The sequence below is a fragment of the Trypanosoma theileri genome (genome assembly GCF_002087225.1).
Source record: "Trypanosoma theileri isolate Edinburgh chromosome Unknown TM35_Tth_39_V1, whole genome shotgun sequence".
NCBI classification, from domain to species: Eukaryota; Euglenozoa; class Kinetoplastea; order Trypanosomatida; family Trypanosomatidae; genus Trypanosoma; species Trypanosoma theileri.
In genome coordinates this window covers 14744-38778 of record NW_021639881.1, presented here as the reverse complement: position 1 = coordinate 38778, position 24035 = coordinate 14744, and the positions used below count along the sequence as shown (strand labels likewise).

At 42.0% G+C, this 24035-nt stretch overlaps 8 protein-coding genes across 8 annotated transcripts; all 8 read left to right on the top strand.

Annotated features, from left to right (window-relative positions):
* Positions 1–448: 448 nt before the first annotated feature.
* On the top strand, positions 449–3217 carry TM35_000391100 (uncharacterized protein; the record flags this gene model as incomplete). The annotated part of the gene is made up of 1 exon (XM_029029626.1): positions 449–3217. One exon carries the CDS (start codon positions 449–451, stop codon positions 3215–3217), a length of 2769 nt encoding a protein of 922 aa, XP_028879002.1.
* Positions 3218–3735: 518 nt separating this feature from the next.
* Positions 3736–6147, top strand: TM35_000391090 (ATP-dependent Clp protease subunit, heat shock protein 78; the record flags this gene model as incomplete). The annotated part of the gene is made up of 1 exon (XM_029029625.1): positions 3736–6147. One exon carries the CDS (start codon positions 3736–3738, stop codon positions 6145–6147), a length of 2412 nt encoding a protein of 803 aa, XP_028879001.1.
* Positions 6148–7570: 1423 nt separating this feature from the next.
* TM35_000391080 (mannosyltransferase-like protein) lies at positions 7571–10258 on the top strand (the record flags this gene model as incomplete). Its single annotated transcript, XM_029029624.1, has 1 exon — positions 7571–10258. The coding sequence occupies one exon, from the start codon at positions 7571–7573 to the stop codon at positions 10256–10258; it is 2688 nt and encodes an 895-aa protein (XP_028879000.1).
* Positions 10259–11489: 1231 nt separating this feature from the next.
* Positions 11490–12887, top strand: TM35_000391070 (putative fatty acid desaturase; the record flags this gene model as incomplete). The annotated part of the gene is made up of 1 exon (XM_029029623.1): positions 11490–12887. The coding sequence occupies one exon, from the start codon at positions 11490–11492 to the stop codon at positions 12885–12887; it is 1398 nt and encodes a 465-aa protein (XP_028878999.1).
* Positions 12888–15137: 2250 nt separating this feature from the next.
* TM35_000391060 (uncharacterized protein) lies at positions 15138–16391 on the top strand (the record flags this gene model as incomplete). Its single annotated transcript, XM_029029622.1, has 1 exon — positions 15138–16391. One exon carries the CDS (start codon positions 15138–15140, stop codon positions 16389–16391), a length of 1254 nt encoding a protein of 417 aa, XP_028878998.1.
* A 1257-nt stretch (positions 16392–17648) lies between these two features.
* TM35_000391050 (uncharacterized protein) lies at positions 17649–18578 on the top strand (the record flags this gene model as incomplete). The annotated part of the gene is made up of 1 exon (XM_029029621.1): positions 17649–18578. The coding sequence occupies one exon, from the start codon at positions 17649–17651 to the stop codon at positions 18576–18578; it is 930 nt and encodes a 309-aa protein (XP_028878997.1).
* A 257-nt stretch (positions 18579–18835) lies between these two features.
* On the top strand, positions 18836–21883 carry TM35_000391040 (polyadenylation/uridylation factor 1; the record flags this gene model as incomplete). Its single annotated transcript, XM_029029620.1, has 1 exon — positions 18836–21883. The coding sequence occupies one exon, from the start codon at positions 18836–18838 to the stop codon at positions 21881–21883; it is 3048 nt and encodes a 1015-aa protein (XP_028878996.1).
* Positions 21884–22497: 614 nt separating this feature from the next.
* On the top strand, positions 22498–24033 carry TM35_000391030 (uncharacterized protein; the record flags this gene model as incomplete). Its single annotated transcript, XM_029029619.1, has 1 exon — positions 22498–24033. A coding segment is annotated over one exon (1536 nt), but the record flags the coding sequence as incomplete, so codon positions are not given.
* Between the last annotated feature and the right edge of the window lie 2 nt (positions 24034–24035).

Below are 24035 nucleotides of genomic sequence, written 5' to 3'. Positions count from 1 at the left end.
AAAAAAAAAATACTGAAGACAAAAGAATGCGTACAACAATCTGTTGAAGACACCAAGAAGAAAGAACAACAACAAAAAAACAAAAGCGAGAGGAAGATGAATATATATATATATATATATATATATATATATATATATATATGCTTCTTTTCTTACATTATTGTTTTTTTTTTTTGCAGTGTCTCAGAGAAATATACTTTTTTTCATCTGTGTAACGATGTGTTTTTTTTTTTTCTTTTTTTCTTTGCTTTTCTCTCTTTTTTTTTCTTTTTCACTTGCTTGCTTTATGCTTTTTCCTACACCAGGTGGTGGAGTTCACTGAAAAGAACGGAGGTACACTGTATACATACACACACCCAGAGGGAGAGAGATAGATAGAGAGAGAGAAGTATAGGGAGGTGGAAAAGGAAAAGGAGATAATCAGATCTTATATAGACATATATGCGTTATGATGAATGCTCCATCCAGTAGTGAAGGTGGATCAGGTACCACTGCTGAATTACCGATCGTTTCTGGTGACCTTGTGAGTGATGTGAACACTTTTAACGAGATACGGCAGGATAACCGTAACTTTGAGTACTATGAAAGAGGGTTTCAAGAAGTACTGATGGGTCTTGAGAACGATGAGGTTCTTGATGCTTTTCGTGTAGAATACGCTGCACTACATCACTCCTTTCTAAAGAGCCACGACGGAGAGACTCGGTTGCTGCGTAAGTGTATAGAGCTGCAAGCGGATATTGAGTCTTGTGTGACCAAGTTACATGCCGCGGAGGAACTAACGCGTAGCGACAAATCCACTATTGACAACCTCCGAGCTGAGATTGAAAAGACTCAGAAAAAGTGCCGTGCCAGTAAAGAACGTGAGGTGGTACTAAAAGATAAGGTGAATGGACTCAAACGTGAGCTGCGTGATATTGAGGAGCGTGCTCATCGTCCTATTGAATCTTCTGCACAGGAGGCAGCGTTACAGAGCCTTATTCGCGCCCATGAAAGTGTACTGAAGGAGAAGGAAACCCTCGAGTATCAACTTGGTGTCGCACGGCAGGAGCACAGTAGCACTGTACGTCGACTTGAGCGATTACTGGAGACTAAACGCAGTCGTGATATGGAACTTCGCGCCGTCCTTGACGCCGTAGAAGAGAAACAAGAGGAGGCTGAGGAACAAAAGGCAATACGATTACGTAAAGAGGAAGAACTACGTCTCACGCGAGAGGAGATTACACGCCGAGTTGCTGCAGTACAAGAGCGACAGGCAGTGATTGATCAGCTTAGTGAAGAGAATGAGCGTCATGGGGCGGAAATTAAGGAAACACTAGAGGAAACCGCACGGCTTACAGATGTGTACCAACAACTTTCACGGCAGTTACAGAATGTGAATCGCACGAGTCAAGTATGTAATGAAGAGAATGATGCACTACAGCGGCGCATGAATGAATTGATGGAGGAACTGAAAGGTAAAGAAGCTGCAGTGGAGGCCGCCAGTCGTGCCCACCGTCGTGAACTAAAATTACTAGAGGCAGCTACACGCCGTAATGCTGCAATGGAAAGCCGTCGTGCAGAAGCAGAAGCGGCAAAAACGGCCGCACGTGAAGAGTTGACGTTGCGTGAGGGGGAACTTGACGATTTAGTACGTGCAGCCGATGCGGATGAGCGACGCATTGCGGCTGTCGCACGGGAGCGAGATATCCTTCATGGTAATGTACTAAACGCTGCTGCAAAGGCACAACAGCAGAGTTTATGGTTAGCAGAGCAGCGTATGGAGGCACATCACCTGGAACATGAACTGCGATCATATGAGGAGCAGGCCCAACGGCAGAATGAGAGTATCTACAAACTCACACGGGAATGTGCAGGATATGAACAACAGATGAAAGCTGCTGCCGTGCAGTGTGCAAGTGTTATGACAGAAGTTCAGGGACGTGAAAGACAATTGGCAGATGCGTTAGATGAGGTAAAAGATGTAGAGGAACGATTACATCAGCAACAAAATCTGATGGAATCTATGTTAAATGAGAGAAAGACATACGCAAAACACTACGCTCAACTCCGTAACGAAGTCACAGATGCATCACGACGCTTTAAACTTATTCTGGCTCAAATCAAACAGATGCAGGAGGAAGTGGTGCGTCGGGAGCGTCGTTTACTTGCGGAAGATGCTGTTATTGAAAATCTCACTCGACAGCGACGAGGGCTTGAGGGCCAAATTGCTGCCCTCCACCTACGCGTAGATAAGAAGAACCGTTCTGTGCAGCAGTACGCACTGGAAGTACGCCGTCTTGGTGATGTATTTGCAGAAGGTGAAGATGAGATTGGACGACAGCGGCGCCGCTTTCGTGATGTTCAAAAGGAACGTGATCTCCTTAGCACTCAAGTAGTAGATGCTTGTGATACACTCGCAAGTCTGTATGAGAAGGTACGTGTACAGGGGGCGTTACTGCAGCACGGTGCCTCTCTCTATGAGGAACGTCTCCGCACGATTGCGCAACTGCAGCATGCAACGGCCCAACTCACGCAGGAAGTTCAACGACTACGGCAATTTACCAGTCGTTTACCAGAATTACGGCTTCTTGTGAATGGCGCTAGTCGAGAGTTGGGACGGGCACAACACCGGGCGCGGGCGTTACTAGCGGAGTGTGAGCGACCAATGAATCTCCATCCCGATCACGTTCTCTCATGGTCAGATCCCGATGCCTACGCCCTTAATGCACGTGTTGGGGAGTTAAATCGTGAACTCGTCCAGCGCAGTGTGGAGCTCGCAGAGAAGGAAAAACGCATTCAACAAGAGGAGGCCGCCTATCTCAGTGCAAAGGCAGCGGTGGCTCGACAACTGGGGCCAGAGATGGCAGAGCAGATAACGGTGTACCAGGGGAACCTTGCAAAGAAGGCGGGACAGATGCGGGCTATGCTTGCCAGTCTAAAGTACTTTAGAGAACAGACAGAACTATATGAGGAGCGATATAATGAACTGCATGACACTCTGGATGCACTCGCACGCAGCTACGCCGAATCGCGACAACGCGAAAGCCGAGATCCACGACGCAACAATCACGGAGATGAGGGGCACACGCAGAATCAGTTGCGGAAATCAAATCGGGGAGAAGGACAGGAAGATCAGGAGGACGAAGATCTTCAGGAGAATGATGTTTATGTTGGTTACGTTGCCCCGCCACGCCCTATAGGGGGAAGTGAGGACAGAGAGAAAGAGACGACGCCATAACGCCGCAAAGTGAGTGAGGGTGGTGCAAGCGTTGAAAAAGAAGAAAAAGAAACGAAAAGAAAAAAGAAACAAAAAAAGAAGAAAAAAAAGAAGAAGAGAAAAAAAAAAAAGATGTACAGCTCCATATTCTGAGATGTGTATTTGAGTTCAATTGTATCAAATCGTCGTGCAAAGTTTTTCATTCTTATATATTAATATTATTATTTTCGTATTCTACCTAATATTGAATTGAATGAAAAAGTTTCCATCTGTGTGGTTTTTTTTTTTACCCCTTCTCCCCTTTTTTTTTTTTTTCTTGCTTTCTCGTTTGATTGTTATTGCTGTGATACAAAGAAATTTTCATATTGCGTAATACGATACATTACCTAAACAACATCGAATAAAGAGAGAAAAAAAAGAGAATAAACGAAGAAACAAGTGAATAAAGAACAAGAACATCAAGAAGAAAAAAAAAAAAGTCACACAAAAGAAGAGAATCACAGTAAAGAAAAAAAAAAAAACAACAACAACCAGAAACAATGATGCGACGTGTATCTTTCCGTGGTGGTATGGCTTTAACAGCTGCTTTGATGAAATGCAGCCGCGGTGGTGTTACGGCTTCTTCAACAATGATGCCGTTCTCTCTCTCAAGTGGTGTGCAATGCCGTCTGCAATCAAGTGTGGCTCCATGGGGCAGTGGTGGAAGTGGTGGAAGTGGTGGAAACAGCAACAACGGCAACAATCAACAACAAGGACGTGCGTGGGTGAACCCGCAGGCGGTGCCTCCTGGTGAGTTTCTAAACAAGTATGCGCGTAACTTAACAGAGGAGGCGCGTCTTGGTCGTCTGGATCCTATCATTGGTCGTGAGGAGATTATTCGTCGTACAATTCAAGTGTTAAGCCGACGGACGAAAAATAACCCTGTACTCATTGGTGAACCTGGTGTGGGTAAGACCGCCATTGTGGAGGGTTTGGCCCAACGTATTGTGAGTGGTGAGGTGCCGGAGAGCATTAAAAACAAAAAGGTATATGCACTTGATATGGGATCCCTTGTGGCTGGAGCTAAATATCGTGGTGAATTTGAAGAACGACTAAAGGGGGTATTGAAGGATACGATTGAGTCACAGGGAAAAGTTATTCTCTTCATTGATGAACTACACACATTGGTTGGAGCTGGTGCATCTGGTGATGGTTCTATGGATGCGGCGAACTTGTTAAAACCATCTCTCGCACGTGGTGAGTTGCACTGCGTGGGTGCGACCACACTGGATGAGTATCGTCGACATATTGAAAAAGATGCCGCACTCGCGCGAAGGTTTCAATCAGTACTTGTGACGGAACCAACCGTGGAGGAAACTATTTCGGTGCTACGTGGTATTAAAGAAAAGTATGAGGCACATCATGGTTGTCTTATTAAAGATGAAGCACTTGTGTATGCGGCGGTGAATTCACATCGTTATCTCTCTGATCGTCGATTACCCGATAAGGCGATTGATCTCATTGATGAGGCGGCGAGTCGTCTGCGATTGCAACAGGAGTCCAAACCAGAACAGTTGGACAGTGTGGAACGTGAATTGGTACGACTAAAGATTGAGGCCGAGGCTGTAAAGAAGGACAAGGATGAACTTGGCAAAGCGAAACTTGAACAAATATACAAACGTATTGAAGAACGACAAAAGGAATATGATGAACTGGAGGTACGCTGGAAAAAGGAAAAGGCTATGTTTGATCGCATTAAACAACGTACAGAAGATTTGGATGTCTTGCGGCATCAATATGAACAGGCACGAACGGAGGGTGACTTTGCGCGGGCATCTGAAATTTTACATGGTCGTATTCCTGAAGTGAAAAAAGAAATTGAGGCGGATAAACTTGCCACTAAGAAGGAAGGATTCCTTACACATGACTCTGTTACATCTGCGGATATTGCCCAAGTAATTGCCCGAGCTACAGGTATTCCTGTTCAGAAACTCATGACAGGTGAACGTGAGAAACTTATTCACATGGATGAGGAACTTCGCCGACGTGTGTTGGGACAAGATGAGGCGATTGCATCTATTACAAATGTTGTACGCATCTCACGTGCCGAGTTACACTCTCACAAACGCCCATTGGGCTCATTTCTCTTTCTCGGTCCCACTGGTGTTGGTAAGACAGAAGTATGTAAACAACTGGCGAAATTCCTCTTTGATGATGAGTCTTTTATTTGCCGTATTGATATGAGTGAATACATGGAGCGACACTCTGTACATCGTCTGATTGGAGCTCCACCAGGTTATGTTGGATATGAAGAGGGTGGTCAACTCACCGAGTCTGTACGCCGACGACCATATCAAATTGTTCTCTTTGATGAGTTTGAAAAGGCACATCCAAGTGTTTCCAATATTCTCCTTCAGGTATTGGATGAGGGACACCTCACAGACAGTCACGGAAGACGTGTGGACTTTAAGAATACCATCATTATTCTCACATCCAACATTGGGGCCGATATCATCGCGGCATTACCAGAAGGGGTGCCATCCTCACATGCCATGAAAGATGTAATGCGGCAAGTTCAACAGCGAATGACACCAGAGTTTATTAATCGTCTGGATGATATTATCATGTTTAACCGTCTCGGCAGACCAGAAATTCGTAAGATTGTTGAATTACTATTTGAACAAGTCAGTGCTATGCTAAAGGAACAAGAAATCACACTTGAGGTTCCAACAGAAGTGTACGATTGGTTTGCGGCGAAGGGTTACAGTCCAGTCTACGGCGCACGACCTCTTAAGCGCCTCATGCAAACATCATTACTGAACCAACTCGCATTGATGTTGCTTGACGGCCGTATTCGAAGTAAAGATACGGTAAAGCTCGAGATACGGAATGACAGTGTTTATGTTGTGCCAAATCACAAGGCCATCACAACAGCGAATAGCTCTACTGACGATATTGGACTCATTAATTAATCAACATAAACACCGTGTAGAGGAATAGTTTTTTTTTTTTTCTGTTTTCTGCATCGGTAAATCTGCTTGAATGTCTCTGTGTGTGATATCATTGGGATTCGTAAAATGAGAAACGCGAAACCAATATTAATATTAATATTATTATTAATATTATTATTATTCTCTTTTTCACCAATGAAGTTTTTTTTTCCTTTTCTGCTTTTTATTATTATTATTATTATTATTATTATTATGATTGTCCTTTTCACAAATGAAGTTTTCTTTTCTTTTTATTATTATTATTATTACTATTATTATGAATATTATTATTATTATTATTATTATTATTATTATTATGAATATTATTATTGTCTTTTTCACCAATGAAGTTTTTTTCTCTTTCTTCGTTTTATTATTATTATTACGACAAATGATCTATCTATGTGCATCTACTGCAATTTAATAGGTTTGTTTGAATATATGCAAGGCAATTTCCTTTTGGTACTGAGTGCATGAATGAGATTGCGGGTGCGTACACATGCAAAAGACAACATGAACAGAAAGAAGAAAGACACTGGGGGAAAAAAAAGAACTACAACATCCCTCTTGTACATTGCACGTCTCCTGTTTTGAAAGAATTTCATTCTTTACTGATGTGTTTGTTTCTCATTCTGTATCTCAACTATGGCTTCATTTCTTTTCTTTCTCTCTTTCTTTCTTTCTTTCTTTGATTGCACTGGATATGTGAGTAAAGACCCTTAACTTCGTTGGCCTGTTAAAGTCAACTTGAAGAAGAAGAAGAAAAAAGAAGAAGAATATCAAGGGAAGGAATACAAAACTCTCTTTCTACTCATGGAACCTGATGGTTCTGTTATCACAGATGTGAACACGTCGTCTCCATCATTAACGGACGTGGACGGGCAATTAACACTCTTTGCGCAACTGCGCGTGGCCCGCCAGAAGGTGCACCGCCTGCTGCAGAGAACAGAGGAAACACTAAAAGAAGCCACAGAGATCAAATGGATGTGCTCGTGGATTTTATCCGCGTAGTTTCGTTTTTTTTTTTTTTTTTTTTTTTTTTCACTAACTTTTACTTCCCCAGCAATCTGCTGCTGTTGTCAACGGGGGATGACACTTTTCAAGTAAACAAGAAGGGGTTTAATACGATGACATGCTCTGTTTATTATTAGTTTTATTACTATTATTATTATTTTTCTGTTTTTTTTTTTTTGAGGGAAAGAAAGTCAAAGAAAAAGCAATAATGTTTTATTTCTGTTTTTTTTTTTTTTTCCTCTCTTTTCTCTTTTCCCTGCTACTGCTTCTCTTACTTTCTCTCCCACTTTCTTCTTGTTAAAAAAAAAAAAAAAAAATCCTGAGTTGCTCTTATTTCACCATAGGGAAAGAGGAGTTCCTGTTTTTTATTCTTATTTTATTGTGCCTAGATATGTTTTCTTTAGGTAAAGAGTTTTCTTTGCGTTCGCGTGGAGTTTCACAGCGGGACGCTAGTGTTAACGTTACTGCTAATCCTATTATCAGTCCTTCTAATCGTCGGGGTCGTCCTGTACGTGCAATGCTTATCTTCACACTGTGTCTATTCTTATTTGTACATCTACTGCCCCCTATGGAGGTGAAGAAAAATAAACCCGTGCATATTACCGCCGGGGAAATGTCTGAATCGATTACTGTTATCCTTACCCATGCAGAAGGCACAACCACACACAAAGAGGCAGTGATGGAGATGACGAAATCCATTCGACAGAAGGCATGGTGTTCATCTTCTTCGTTGGTAGCGAGCAGTGTGAACCTCGTATTAGTGTTTAGTTTTCCAATGGAGTTGAAGTTGTGGCCTGAGACCATTCCAGTAGGATGTGTTTCGTGTAGTAGTGCCAATACTTGGCATGCTTGGCGTGTAGATCTCCCCGCACTGCGGTCTGCTGAGGCTGAGTCTATAGTGCCATGCGTAAGTGAAGTACTTTTGGTTTTTCCAAGGGAGCATTTACGAGATCTCAGCCATAGTACTGCCGATAGTGGACTCGGAAGTAGAAGTTTTGTAGGATTTCCTCTAATGGTAAAAGGAGCTTTGCAGATGGCAAGGCGTACGGAGTACTTTGTTGTTATGGCTCAATTTCTTTCCCCATTGAGAGAAAACTTCATGGAGAAACTACTTGAGCCACTTGGGCGAAATGAAGGTCGTGTATTAGCTGTACAATGTGCTATAGTGTCTAGTATGCATAGTATTGATAATGATAATCCACCCGATGAGCATCTTATCGTGGTAGACAAGGGAGCCTTTATTGGTTACTCTGTATTGAAAAAGAAAAATATGTTACTGCCGTATATTCTCCGTCGCCATAATGCCCTCAAAGGTAAAGATGCACGTGTGCGAGGGAGTGAAGTTGTGGATGGTGTATCTCCCTTCTGTGGTGTATTTCATCGTAGAGCCTTTGATTCCGCAAATGGATTCACTGGATGGATGAAAGAACATACCGTGAATACCTCTCTTACTATGACTACAACTTCAACAAATCGTCCTCTACTCGTGTCGGAAGTGCCAGATATCATTGGATGGGATCTTAGTATGCGATTACAGGAAATGTATCCAACATGGCAAGTATGGAGTAGTGGCGCCCTCGCAATTCTTAATTCTCCTCTTACTACTACTTCTACTACTCCTATTCCTATTACACCATTACTATCTATGAATCAATCAGTTTTTCCCGCTGCTTGTGAATGGGGGTCGCGGTGGTTCAAGACAATTGAACGTGTGCAGAATAGACGTTATGCGGTACTTTCACAAAAACGAGAGCAAAAACACGCGGTGGATGCTCCACTCGCCCCGATACTTTTCTTTGCACGTGATTACTCCTGTACATGTTGTGGGTTAATGCGAGAGATGGTAGGATACCTTCGCCCGCTGCCAGAACGTTATCCCGTATTATTGCTTGGTGTTCAAAAAAATGGATATTGCTCTGATGCGGAGGGAGCTGAGATAGCCGCTTTACAACTAACAGATGAATCATTCGCCCAAGCTTTCTTTAAAACTATCTCACATCCCGATATCTGGCGAAAGGCTTATTCAAGTCGTAAACGTATTGTTATTATGCATATGCGGGCACACTCGTATGAACGTGCGCTGCGGGCTGTTCAACCCCGTGCGGATTACTACATTGGACGAAGTCTTAGTGAGTCTTCTCTTATTTCACCCGAGTGGGTACATGGTATGCGAGAGATAGCAGATGAAGTGTGGGCCACCGGTGAGTTCTTTAGAAGTGTCTATAAACTCTCTGGTGTATCCCCTCAGAAGATTCACGTTGTCCCGGAGGCACTGAATGTAAATCTCTACAATCCAAAGGACTGCAAACCACTACCACTTCCATTGCCAATGGGGAAGTTTTACACCAACCTTCCACATCTTTCACCAGAAGAGCAACAACGCCGTTTTCGATTTTTGGCAGTACTGAAGTGGGAGTTGCGCAAAGGTTGGGATGTCTTGTTGGAGGCGTATTGGAAGGCATTTGGACCATCCTCTCCTCTACATCATAATGTCTCCTTGTATCTAAAAGTAAAGTGGATGCGGGTGTATTCAGGAAATATAACGGATAAGAACATTCATGAATTATTAACCAATTGGGCAAAGAAACTCCCTGGATTTACCTCCATGGATCAATTTCCACATATTGTCATTGTAAGTGGTGCCAAATACCTGAGTGAGGACACACTCCGGCGCTTGTACTGCACTGTGGATGCCTTTATCCTTCCCACCCGCTGCGAGGGCTGGGGACTGCCGGCGACGGAGGCGATGGCGACAGGCATTCCGGTGCTCACCACCAATTGGGGCGGCACGACGGAGTTCATGGCCCCCAACGCGACCTTCGCCATTCCAATTGACGGATTGGAGGAGGTTCCCGCGGGGCTGCGGTACTTGACACTTCCGGGGAATAAATGGGCCATTCCAAGCGTGAATGGAACCAGGGACCTGATGCGATACGTCGTCGAGCACAGAGAACACGCACGGGCAGTCGGCATGCGGGGACGGCGGCGAATTGAAGAGTTTTTCAGTGAGGAGGCCGTGGCAGATCTCATCGATAGACGTATCGCTACTATTGCAAAGAAACTAGATGCGAAAGTTTAATGAGAAGATGAAGAAAAGAAAAAAAAAAAAAGAAAAAGAAAAGAAAAATGTCTGTATCTGGGCTACAGTAGCAAGATGACAGTTAAAGAGGTGCAGGCAAGAGGAGAGAAAATAATGGGTGAACACACGTCACGCAAAAAGAGGAAAAACGAAAAGTATGAGAGGAAAGAAATAAAGGCATATGAATATTTGTCTGTATGTATATTGAAGATAATATAAATTCTTTTATATGCTCCTTTTTGTAGAGAGCCCCTATAAATAAATATATTTATATATATATAAAGAAAGAAAGAAAGAGTGCTTGTAGTGTGCATTCCATGTTGTGAATTATAGTCACATGGATGTAGTTGTTTCCAGTTGGCGAAGTGAGGTGTGAAAAATAAAAATAAAAATAGAACGAGTAACTGAAAGAGCAAAGAAAGCAAAACCATTCTTTTTTTTCTTTTTAGTTGCTTTTATTTTTCTTCTTTGGTTCTTGCGCTCTCTCTCTCATTGTTCTTTTTCGTTACATGCGACTTATTTTTCCTCGTTATTATTCTTGTTTTTTTTTTTTCTTTTTAATATCTTTTCTTTTACTTAGCCATTGTTTCTTTATTATTGTTATTATTATTATTATTTATTTGCCATCGTTTCGTATTCGAAACATGAATACACTTTTCTCTGGACACTTACACCTACAGTCTTGCAGGCGTGAACACAGAACATCTCATTATGTATAATCAATCCACCAATAGCGACTAAAAGAGGCAAGATGTGGTGTATATGTGTGTATATGAAGGAGGGAGGAATATCATGTCTGTAATGGTGAGGGAGAGATAAATAGAGAGAGAGAGAGAGAGTTGTAAAGAAAGAGTGTGAAAGAGGACTTTTTTTTTGGATTCTGCATTCATTTTCTATTTGCATATATATGTGTGTGTGTTTGTTTCTTTTTATTATTCTCTTTTTTTCCATACTTTATGTCTCTTGTAATTTGCCTCGTCTGATGTAATCATGTGTTTCCAACGACACGGACGTGGAATAGTAATAAGAAAGAAAAAAGTCGAACAACAATACAAAGAAGAAAAAAAGAAAACAAGTGAAAAGATAAAGAAGAAAAATCCAATAATAATAAAAAAGAGGAGGCACAAGAGAAAATCACCTGAAAAAGAGGGGATCCAACAGAGAAAGTAAAGAAAAAAAAAAAGAAATATATATATATATATATATATATATATATATAGTGTACTCAAGGATGGATACTTGCAAGCAGAACGCGCAGGAGGACATCTCTGCGGGATCCGGCGATGTGAGAAAGTTAGTTTTGAAAGCCGGCCGCAGTAAAGAATACACCGTCGTGGTTCCCCCCAATTCTTTAACTATTCGCGATATTCAAAAGCAAATCCCCGCCAAGTACTTTGAACGCAGTACACGTCGAAGTCTACTGTATCTCCTGCGGGATCTTGTTCAGCTCTTTCTCACATATGCCGTGATGTACACCATTTTGCTTCCCATCGCTGCACAGATATCCACAGCTTTACTAAACACTGCAACGGCATTTAATTCCCACAATGAAAACAACAACAGTATTATGAGTGTATCTTTACAAGCCATTGCCACTACCGTTTCATGGTTGATGTATGCCAGTCTGTGGTGTACGTTTTGGTTTGTGCAGGGACTTAACGCGACGGCTCTGTGGGTTCTTGCGCACGAGTGTGGACATCACGCCTTTAGTCCCCGCCGTTGGTTGAATGAGGCGATTGGGATGATTCTGCACACGGCGCTGTTGGTCCCGTATCAGAGTTGGCGCCTCACACACGCCACCCACCACAAACACACCAATCATCTCAGTAAAGATCTCGTCTTTGTGCCCCCGCACTGCGAACCAAATAACACTAACAATAATAATAATAACAACAACAACGGTGAAGAGAAACAACACCATAATAATAATAATAACGAAAAGATAAACCAGAAGGATGGGAATGGGGAGGATCATGTGATGTATCGGAATTATGCGGAGTTTGTGGAGGATACCCCTGTGGCGGTTCTCTTTGGTGTTGTGCGGATGTTGTTATTTGGATGGCCTGCGCATCTCATCTGCAATGCCGGCGGCCAACCCCGCTACGGGGCCGCCAGTCATTTCAACCCGCACGCGCCGTTCTTCCGGCCGGCGGATGCCCCTGCGGTGGCGGCGGCGGCCCTCGCGGTGGCCCTCGCGGTGTTTATTCTCGTGCTCGCGTCCCTGCGGTGGGGATTTCTCGCTGTGCTGATGTGGTACGGTGTGCCCTACCTCTGTGTGAATGCGTGGCTGGTGTACATTACATACATGCAGCACAGTGATATTCGACTGCCGCACTACAATCATGCGGAGTGGACCTTTTTGCGGGGGGCCGTGGCGGCAGTCGATAGAGACTACGGGAGTCTTATTAATGCCTGGCTACATCACATTAACGACTCTCACGTGGTCCATCATCTCTTCAGTATGATGCCGCACTATCATGCAATTGTGGTCACTCGGCGGTATATTCGCGAAATACTGGGCGATATGTACATCACAGATGAGAGGCCGCTGTGGAAGTCGCTTGTGCACACCTGGCGGGAGTGCCGATACGTGGTTCCATCAGACGGTGTTTGCGTTTACCGTAGTTAAGTCTGTATATATATATATATATACACTCAGAGAGAGAGAGAGAGAAGAATAAAAAGGGGAATTAGAAAGTAAGAAAGAGGTCACGTATTTCTTTCTTTTTTTTTTTTATTATCTCTTTCTATTTCTTTTTTTTCTCTCTCTTTTCCATCTTATCCACTCCAATTTAGAGTGTTTGGACCATCAGAAGAAGGAGAGAAAGAGAGAAAGAAAAAAAAAAAAGACGAATAGTTTGTATCTGGTGGTCGTCTTTTTTTTTTCATTCATTTTTGATTCTTGCATAAAAAAAAAAAAAAGCACACATGTAAAACCACGAAAAGAATGAGAAGAGAAATTAAAAAAAGAAAAGAAAAATAAAAGAAAGGAAAGAAAAAAGAGGAATAACTAAAGATACTGACACATAATATTGTTATTGTCTACTATTACTATTATTATTACTTATACTACTGCTATTATTTATTATCATTTCAGTGAGGGAAAATGACGGAGTCAAAGGGAAGAAAGAAGGAAAAAAAAAAGGAAAAAAAAAAAGAAAAAAAAAAGTGAATAATAATAATAATCTCGAGAACTTGTGCAGTACAGCTATAAAATGTGTTGTCACTGAGAAAAGTGTATGTGAAGAGAAGAGAAAAGAAGAAGGGGAAGAGAATTACATTAGTAAATCTATTTCTCTGCAGCCTTTTTTTTTGCGTTTTTTTCTTTGCGGTTCCACGAACCTGACAATATGAAGGATAATAATGAACATAATAACGAGGGAAAAGAAAAAAAAAAATGAAAATCATTCATTATGGGATAAAGAGAAATAATGTACGTGTATAGAAATAAACATGTGCGAAGTTTGTATGAACATATCTTTTTTTTTTTTAGTTCATTTCTCTTCTGTTTTTCTCTATTATTTGTGGTTTCCCCGGCTTTTAAACCAACGCGAAAAAGGCAAAAGAAAAAAAAAATGAAGAAAAAGAAAGAAATACGCTGTTGAGAAAATGAAGGCAAAAATAAAAAAAGGGGTAACGAAAAGAGAAGAAAAGAGAAAAAGGAAATTGTTTAATAAAACTCTCTCTCTTTTTGTGTGTGTCTCTGAGGGAGTATATATATAGGTAGGTGGGTATAATAACGAAGAAAAAAAGAAAAGAACAATATAATTGGGAAAAAAATAAAAGAAATAGTGAAAAAGAACGGATAGAGAAAGGGGAATTATTGGAAGCAAGAAATACTTTTCTGGTGTTGTGGTGTAGCATAGTCAATATATATATATATATATATATGAAGTGAAAGAGTCTCTTGTTCCCATTAATAGCATTAACGGATTCTCTATCTTTGATTAGTAACCAAGAAAGGGGAAAAAAAAGAAAAGTAACTTTTGTGGGACAATATCTGATCAAAGTTCATTGCAGAAGTGTATTTGAGGAAAGGGAGGGGAGTATGACCTTCCTAGTGTCTGAAAAAAAAAATAATATATATAAAAAGAATGGCAACAACAACAAGAAGAGAAGAGCCAAAGTAAAAGTTATTTGTTCAACTGAGACTTTCTTTTCTTTCTGTGATGAGGATGATGCTAATAGTATCTTTCTTTCTCTTTTTCTTTTTTCATTTCACACCTTATTGTTGCTCATATTACTTTGGAGATAGCTACAGGAATAGTTTCTTCTACCCATATATATTTCGTATTCTTCTTTGTTTTTTTTTGTTGGCTGTTGGTGTCTCTCTGCATGTCGCTCTTCACACTCTCTAGAAGACTCCCTGTGGGGACTGTGTGTAAACGCCGCCCGCAGAGAGCAGGCATCCAAACATCCAATGTGTTGATGGCCGCATCTGTGGCCCTGTGCATTAGTACATACTGCATAATGGCGAATTGGATCTATAGTGGTTATGTGGATCTCTGGTATGGTGTTTACGGCACCGATGATGATGAGGATGAGGATTGATGATGGAGGTTGATGGATTTTGCTTTATTTTTCTATTTTTTTTTTGGAATAGAAAACAAAAGTCAGGGATATATATATATATATATAATTGTGAGTGAATGTGTGTACAAGTTTTAGTTTATTTCTTTTCTTTCCTTCTTATGCCCTTCTTTTCGTATTGTAATACTATTCGATTCCCACTTGCTTCTATACCTGCGCACACTCTATCTATCTATATATATATATATTTCTTCACACCTTTTTTCTCTCTTTCTTTTTTTTTTTTTTTTTTTTCCCCCCCCCCCTCCACCAGTTTCCTTTTCCTTTTCCCATTTTCCCTCCTACCAACATGGCCAGTCTCTCTCTCAGTAGCTCTAATGAGATTGAGGAAGATGTCCGCGGCGTCCAACCCCGCCGTTGTGTCTCGCTGAGTTCCGTGGACTCGGAGCCCATTCCCAAACGCCGCAGAACCGACACCCAATCCCACCACGGCGATCATGAAGAAGAAGCACAACAATCACACTCACAATCACAACAACACACGAGTGCCCATCACGATGTGGATGACTTGGACGATGTGGACTCGGACGCGGAGGAGAATGACGCCCACACCTCCACACCGGCGGCGCTGCGGGATGTTGGGATTGGGGCGCTGGCGGCAACTCACGCGGCGTTAATGCGCGGCCCCGCCGGACTGCCGCTGCGGCGAATTCCCCTCAACGCCGTCTCCGAGGCCGCCATCGCCACCATTACGGCCGTGATGGGCCCACACATGGTGCCCAGACTCGAAGAGGAAGAGGAAGAAAAGGAAGAAGGAAAAGAAGAAGATCATAGAGTGGGTATACCTTCAACAACAACAACAACAGTGTCGTTAACACGGGAGGAGATATTAGTGGTGGTGGCCGATCACGCGGAGGGGGCGTTGGTGTTGGACGCCGGCACTCGTGTGTGTTTGGCGGACGGCACTGTTGTCGGTGTGATCGCCGCCGTGATGGGGCCGGTCCACGCCTGTGCCTACGCCATCGCCTCCTACTACCACAAACACCAACAACAACAACAACAACAACAAGAAGAAAAAGAAAAAAAAGAAGAAGAAGAACTCTCATCCTCATCATTATTACCACCATTAGAGCCAGGCACACTGCTCTCTTATGATCTCACAACACACCGCATTCTACACGATCCCCTCGCGCAGTGCGACACTCGCCGCGGCACAGATGCGAGTTACATCAACGATGAGGAACTCCCCCCGCACGCACGGCCCGACTTCTCTGATGATGAGGCCGAACGGCAATGGAAGACACAACGGCGGATGCACAAACGCAGTGAACACCACCACCACCGGCAGCACACACACGCAGAGGAGGAACTCTCCTCCGATGAGGAGCCGGTGGAAGTGGATTGGGAGAAGATTAACGCACTAGAGGCCTGCCTGCAGGTACAGTCTACTACTACTATTCCTATTACTATTACTAATAGTAGTAGTAATAGTGGTACGGTGGGTATAACAGCAACATTAGAGAAGGAAGAAGAAAAAAAAGAAAAAGGAGTGCCTTCATCATGCCACACTAAACTTGTAATTCCTCCGTGGGTTACAAACTAACACCTCATGTTGCTGTGTGTTTGTTTGGAGAGTGAATTGTGTGTGAGTAAAAGGAAGGAAGAAGAAAGAAAAACGTTGAGTGAATACCAATATATGACGAGTAAACGAAAAAAAAAAAAATAGTTAATAATAAAAAAAAAAAAACAACTCCAGAAACCAATAACAACAAATAATAATACACAATAAAAAAGAAAGAAGAGAAAAAGGAAAGTAAGACGAACTTTTGAAATGATTTCAGTACTTTCGTTCTATATCCCTACTCTGTTTGTGTAACCCCATCTCTTGATTTTCTCTTTTAAGTATTATTCACCACACAAGAAGGATGATGTCTCACCTACACATTAGACCAGAACTTAAGTAATATACATTTATATCTATCTATATTTACTTCACACTGGTAGACACATGGCGTTTTCTGGCAGATCATGTTCCAATATATTTTGATATTTAATTAGTATTGACGATTATTATTATTATTATTATTATTATTTGGACTACTACTGATATTACAATGAGTACTAATGACGATGACCTTATTGGTAAGAAAAGAGGGAGATGCATGTATACATCACCACTATTGAGACGTTAAAAATGGAAAGAGATATTAACCTTTGTATCTGCGTCTTTTCATTCTGAAGATGAGGAACTCTTTACACACAAAAGGAATCTGCTCTGCTCCCTTTCCACTCTAAAGAAGGGAAGGAAAAAGAAAAGAGAAACGTAAATGGATATGGTTGTGCTTTTTTTTTTTTTTCTATTGAAAAGAACGAAAAATACACACATACACAAATAAAAAAAAAAAAAAACAGGTGTGGTTTATGGAATCTATCACTAAAACAAGTGCGCTCGTTTGAAAACTGATAAGTCCTATAAAAATCCGAGACGATGGGTATATTCTTTTTATTCGTACGAAATACATTTTATTTTTATTTTTTTCTGGTTTTTCGGATTCTTTTCCATAAATTCGTTAATGCGACAGTCTGTACGCAGTGAACCACATCAACAATATTGCCTGCATTGAAGTTGTGTAGAGAATGACTTCACAGGAAAGAAGAAAAAACACCATCACTGTATGTACATATGGAGAAGTATTGTCGCTCTCTCTCTAATATATTATTGGGTTTCTTTTTTCTTTTATATATATATATATATATATATATATATATATTTTTTCTTCCTTTTATTGTTGTGTGTGAGGAATATCGAGGAATTACACAAAAAAAAAGAAAAAGAAAGAGACTCAAAAAAAAAAAAAAAATGTCAAGAGGATTAAACTGCTCAACGGAACTGAGTGCCTCCGGGATGGGAGACAACAAGACGCAAAAGGTCTTCCACCGCACTGTGGATGCGAACCAACAAATGTTGAATTACGTTAAAGAACGGGAAAACCGCTCCAGCGCTGCGGCGGCGCTCTTTCGAAATCATCACTTCCGTCTCACGCGGGAGGCATCTGCATTGGAAGCGGAGATCCATGAACTTAACACCCACAGTAGAACTCTCACCGCCGCCTTACGGGAGAAACAACTCGCCAGTGCTCGCCGTGCAGAACACGTAGACACCACTCATGCGTTCATAAATAATAATAATAGTAATAGTAGTAGTAATGCTGTTAATACGTTGGAGAGGCGAAATACATATGATGATAGTGATATGGCCTACAAACAATTACAGCAACAACTGCTTGACACCAGTCGAGTGCGGGATGATCTCCAGCAGGAAGTGGAAAGACTTCAATTGAGATGTAATGAGACGATGAAGGAACGGGCAGTGCTGCTGCGTCTATTAACAGAACAGCGGGAATCACTTGAACCACTACTGCGGGAAGCAGAGGCGATGGCAGCGGAGATGAAAGTACTGCAGAGTGCACTAGAGACCTGCAAGGATCATAGTAACAGCCAAGGGATGAACAAGAGACTTCTCAAGGGTGCGGTGAGTTGGTCCGTAGAGGAAGAACTCTCCCTTCGACAGATTACAACACGATTGAGTAATTGGTGTAGTGAGGAGGATGAGATGATAACAGGGGCACTGCGACTGACAGAAGTAGAAAAGGCTGTTCGTTTCTATCAAACATGGAATAACGTTTTGACGGAGTCTTTGCATGCATTTTCTCGTGAATGTGAGGAACGACGAGCACGGCACTACGCCCGTATACGAGAAATGAAGAGTTACGCAGAGAATGCCTGCTAGAACTCTTCCTGACATAATTCCAGATGCATTCTTCAATATCGATGATGATGGTTATAATGATAGTGATAGTGATGATGATTTTTTTTATTTATTTTTGAGTTTTTGGTGATTTCTTTTTCTGTTTTTTTTTCACTCCGTTTCATTTATTTCTATTCTTCATTTCTTTTTTTTTTGCTTTTCTTCTTATCCCATACACGGATTGTGAAAAAAAAACAAAAAGAAAGAAAAAAAAGAAATATAGTAGTATAGCTAACCATATGTTTCGACGTCAGGTGTTGCTCTCTCGACGGGCTGCCTTTAGTTTCACAACCGGTTGGTTGAACCGCACCGCCTCCTTTCAGCCATTCTCACAGAAGGACGAGGATGATTTGGTCCGAGTGGTGAAAACAAAACCACGACATGTGTTAAAACACGTACGTCAACAAGTCTGGCGTTCACGCAAGCGGGAACTTCACTTCCGAAATACCGTTACTCATCTGATGATTGTTTTACAGGAGTTTCTTCGCAAACAACTTATAGATCCCACCAATGCCTCACAAATAATGGAGGGAATCATGGAAGAGTGTGTCAAGTACTCCCAACATGATATGGCCCATCTCCTCTTTCGAGCATTTCTACGGTTTAGAAAATACGGCTGCACTATTTCCATTGATGCCCTACGCTTCTTATTTGAATCCTACAAGGAAAACGATAGCAGTGAGTTAATGTTGCAGTTGGCAAATGAGATGCGTGGTGATCCCGCACTGCGGCCGCTCTGCATTGCCGCTTATCTCTTTGCAAATCACCCAGACGAGGCCGAAACATTACGGGAGGGTCTCTCTTTTAGTGAGCTCACACGAGATGATATTGTCGCCCTTATTGACGGCTACGATAAACTACAAAAGACAGAGAAAGTCATGGAAGTACTGCAGAGTGTTAATGAGAGCACATTTACCGCAGAGGATCTCACAGATATTTTCCGCGCCTTCTTTCGTGTCTTTTACCGACGTGATGATGAAGTTTCCTTTGCTGCTGTATTTCAAGCAGCGTTGGATAAGTCGGTGGTGTTGGATGCGGCAACCTTTGCGATTATTCTCCGACAACGAATGCGGCACGTGACGGGGGCGGAAGAAATTGCAGCGGTGGAGAATGAACTGAAGGAGTTTGGATACGTGCCGGATGTGACGGGGAACTCTATCATCATTGCGGCGTATGCACGGCTGATGCACTTTGGAGATCGTGGGAGTGAAGAGTTGATGCTGTCAAAGGTCGACACGCTGCTTTCATCTATTGAGTCAAGACTTAAACAAGGGGATCCGGATATGGATATCAGCGCCGCACACATTCGGGCCGTAATTCGCGGCTACGGCGCTGCCGGGCGACCGGAGTCAATTAAAACTGCATGGACGCGTATGCAGCATAAGGGACTCACCAATGATGTACGTGTTTATAATGAGTTATTCAAGTGGTTTGCACTCATGGGGAATGTAAAGGATGTGATTGCGTTAAAGGAGGAGATGGATACAGAGGGTGTACATCCGGATTCTCAAACCTATGCATGGATGCTGCGGGCATTGGGAAAGTATTATCCCCGACATGTAGAGCGATTGTATGAAGAGATGCAGCAGAAACACGTACGGCCGGATATACAACTGTACAACACACTCCTAGGTATATTTGGGGATTTGGGAGATACCGCACGAGTGGAGGCCATTGTGAAGGAAATGATGTCGCGTGAAGAGTTTGGGACCCTTCAACTAACCCCAGTGACATTTGCTGTTCTTATTCGTATCTATTCGAATAATTTGGAAAAGGCAGAAGAAGCCTACGCAGAGGCAAAGAAACGAGGCATGACAGATCACCCGCATGTACAGACAAGTATGCTACACGTCTATGCCCATCACGGCGATGGATCAGATCGTTTAGAAAATTTTCTAAAAGAAATCCCTACCTGGTCTACAGATGTGTATAATGTTCTTTTAAATAAGTATGGTAAAGATGGTCAGCGAGAGAAGGTGAATGAACTTATTGAAAAGATGAAGACTGAAGAGGTGGCGATGAATGATGTGACATTTGGTACTCTCATCACGGCATTTGCACGATGGGGTGATGGAGATAAAGTACGTGATGTTATTCAATTATTAAAAGAACACGAAGGTGAAGTCTCCGCGGCCTTTTACTCTGTCTTGGCATCTTCTCTCAGTAAGATGGGGGATGTGGATGGGGTAAGTAATGCATGGGATGATCTCATCTCATCTAAACTGTTTCCAGATACAGAAGTGTATAACCAATTCCTACTACTATACAGCAAACAACACAACGCCAGTAAAATGCAAACCGTTTTAAATAATATGATGAAACAAATTCCACCAAATCCAGTTACGGCAACGACAATTTTGGATATGTTAGGAAAATCAGGCCGTGTCGCAGAGATGGAATCTCTCTTTGAAGATATGAAATTATCTCCAGATACTTTACCAACATCCGTCACCTATCATCAGATGATGAATACATATGCCAAGACAGGTGATGTAGCCAAGATGGAAAAACTGCATGCAGAGTTTATAGAAAAAGGATATACCAATAACGCCGTAACGTATAATATTTTGGCGGATGGTTACGGTCGGGCGAAACGCTTCGATCGCATGGAGGAGATTTTACAACAACGAAGGAAAATGGATGTTCCATTAGATGATCTTGTCTACTGTATTATGATTACGGCCTATGGTAGAGCTCGACTTAAGAAGGAGGTACAACGTGTGTATGCGGAGGTGACGTCACCCGAATCAAGTCATCTCTTCACACGAAAAGTTATTTGGTCCTGCATTGATGCCTTTTGCCGCTGCGGTGCCGCTGAAGAGATGGAAAAGTGTGTAGAAGATTTAAAACGCACAAACGAGACGGGACCCACTTCCACCAATCGTACAGATCCCAGCAGTAGTAGTAGTAGTGATAATAGTAATAGTAATAGTAGTCACAGTGCGAGTGATGTGCTTGCACTCATTCCCTATTACTGCCGACTGGGCGATATGAACCGCGTGGATGAACTCCGCGAAAAGGCAAAAGCAATGAACACAGACTTATCCTATACCGCACTGAACGCCATTGCGAGAGGCTACGCCAAAGCTGGACGGTTTGAAAAGACTGTAGAAACATTACATCTCATGCGTGATCGCAATTGGGTTCCCGACGCCTCCACGGCACTTTCACTCTCCAGTGCGTTTCTGAAGGCTGGTCTGCACGAACAGGCACAACAGGTGGTGCAGTGGCGGCGGCAATACGCAAAACACGCGGGAGAGGAAGTCTCCTCCTCACCGGAGGTTTAATAGAAGAAAATACACAAGTGAGAGAAAAAATAGAGAAAGAAACGAGAAAAGAAAAGAAAAGGGGAAGAGAGTGTAGAGAGATAATGACTTTTACCTGTCTTGATGGTAATGACGCTGTTGCTTTCCATCTTTTTTCAACTGTCTGTGAATGTATCGGTAAAGGAGAAAAAAAAAAGAAAAGATAGAGGAAGAAAAGATACACCAGTGAATCTCCTAAGGTGCACTCAGACCTTCTACTCCGTTTGCATGGTGGTTCATGTTTTTGTGTAAAGCCTTTTTTTTTTTCTCTTGTTCTTTCTCTCTTTTTTGTGTCTGTGTGTTTTGTTTATTTTTATGGATCACGACTGTATTCACATTAACGTAGGTGGACAATTTTTTTATTTTACTTTTTTTTATTTATTCCTGTTCTTCATTATGGAATTGGTCAAAGCGGTTCTGGGGTGTAGGTGTCGCCATGAACCCATTTTTTTCCTTCTTGGTTTTAAACTGGAGGAGATTTATATGTTTAGACTTTTCACTATTTACATGTACATATACGCACTATTCTTTCTTTCTTTCTTGCTTGGTTTTTTTTTATTGTTATTTTCAAGAAAAATTTCTTTTGATATTATTCAATGTACAAGAAAAACAGAGAACTTAGGCGAACTGACATATTGGCGAAAAGAACATGCCTTATCGCATGCTTTTTTATTATCCTGTGTCTATTGGTGATAGTATCTAATCTTCTTCTTCGTACTCTATTTGAACAGGAATCTTCATCATCATCATCATCGTCGTCAGGGCAAATACGTCTGGAGTCTCCAGCAGTTGATAGACGCACTGTTCTTACAGCTTCTCGATCTATTGCTACTACCAATACAGATCCTACTACTACTACTACTACTACTACTACTCCCACTACTCCTACTTCTAATGCTATTAGAACCACTACTACTAGTACAACTACAACTACTAAAACGGATGCTCGTACTACTGTTGTTAAAATGCAGGGGTTTTGCTTTTCACCACGTTCGCCGTCAAAACCACGAGCATCACAATTTGCTTTGCCATGCATTCCCACTGATGTGAACTACAGTAACTACAGTAGAATGTCATCAGCATCAGGTTCCTCCTCTTCCTTATCTTTATTGGAGGGACTTTTAACAGTACAACAGCGACAGGTTGGACTCTATGCCGCATTTAATACCTCCACTATTCCACCAGCACCATTAGATAAGAAGCACCGTCATTCTTATTATGCAAAGTTGTACAGTAATGAAACATCTTTGACGAATAAAAAAATAAAACTTCGTGTCGTCGTACATGCTTCAGGACATCTTCGATCATTTCGAAAGTGTGCGGCATCACTAAAAGAGAATGTTCTGGAGATGAATGAGGCCCCTTTCTATCTAGTAACCTATCCTAATATTGGAGACAGGCGCCTTGGTACTGAGGGGACGGAGGATGGGGACCCGCCACTGAGTTCCACAGATATGCAAGAGCTTATCTATCATTACAGGCCTTATCTCGCAGGACTGTTTCTGCTGGACTATCCCGCAATGGATGAGTATCTTTCTTCAGTGGTTCCTCCTTTTCTTTTTCAGAATTATCCTTGGGGTTGGTGGATGCGACAATTCTTTACAACGGAACTCGCAACCGATATGAGTACAGCGAGTATGGAGGGAAATAACAATACAGTCAATAACACCTTTCTGAAACTTAAACTTGAACAGACATTATACACAAAGCCTGGTTACAATAGTGTTGACCACGCTCCATTTGATATTGCCATTCGTGTACGGCCAGATCTCTGCATCATTGGACCCTTGTGGGTGGAATCCATCCTCCCCGTGGAAGAGCAGCGGCGAGCCCTCCTAAAGTGGAGTGCAGCTGAAATAAAGAATCAAACAAGCAAAGAGGATGCTGTTTTAAATCAGAGCTTTGCCGTCTATTTTAAGTGTAAAAAAACCTCCTACGAACCTTTATTAGTGCCGCCACGTCACATTGTTCGTGCTTCATATCATTCAAAGTATCCAGACTATACTTCGGATTTCTCTGCTATAATGCGAATGGATGATGATAATGTTAATAATAATAAGAGTGTACCAGGTAGTTTTTTTCGTTTTTTCCATGAAGCAACGACAGTCCTCTCAGAGAAAGAGCTGCGAGCTTT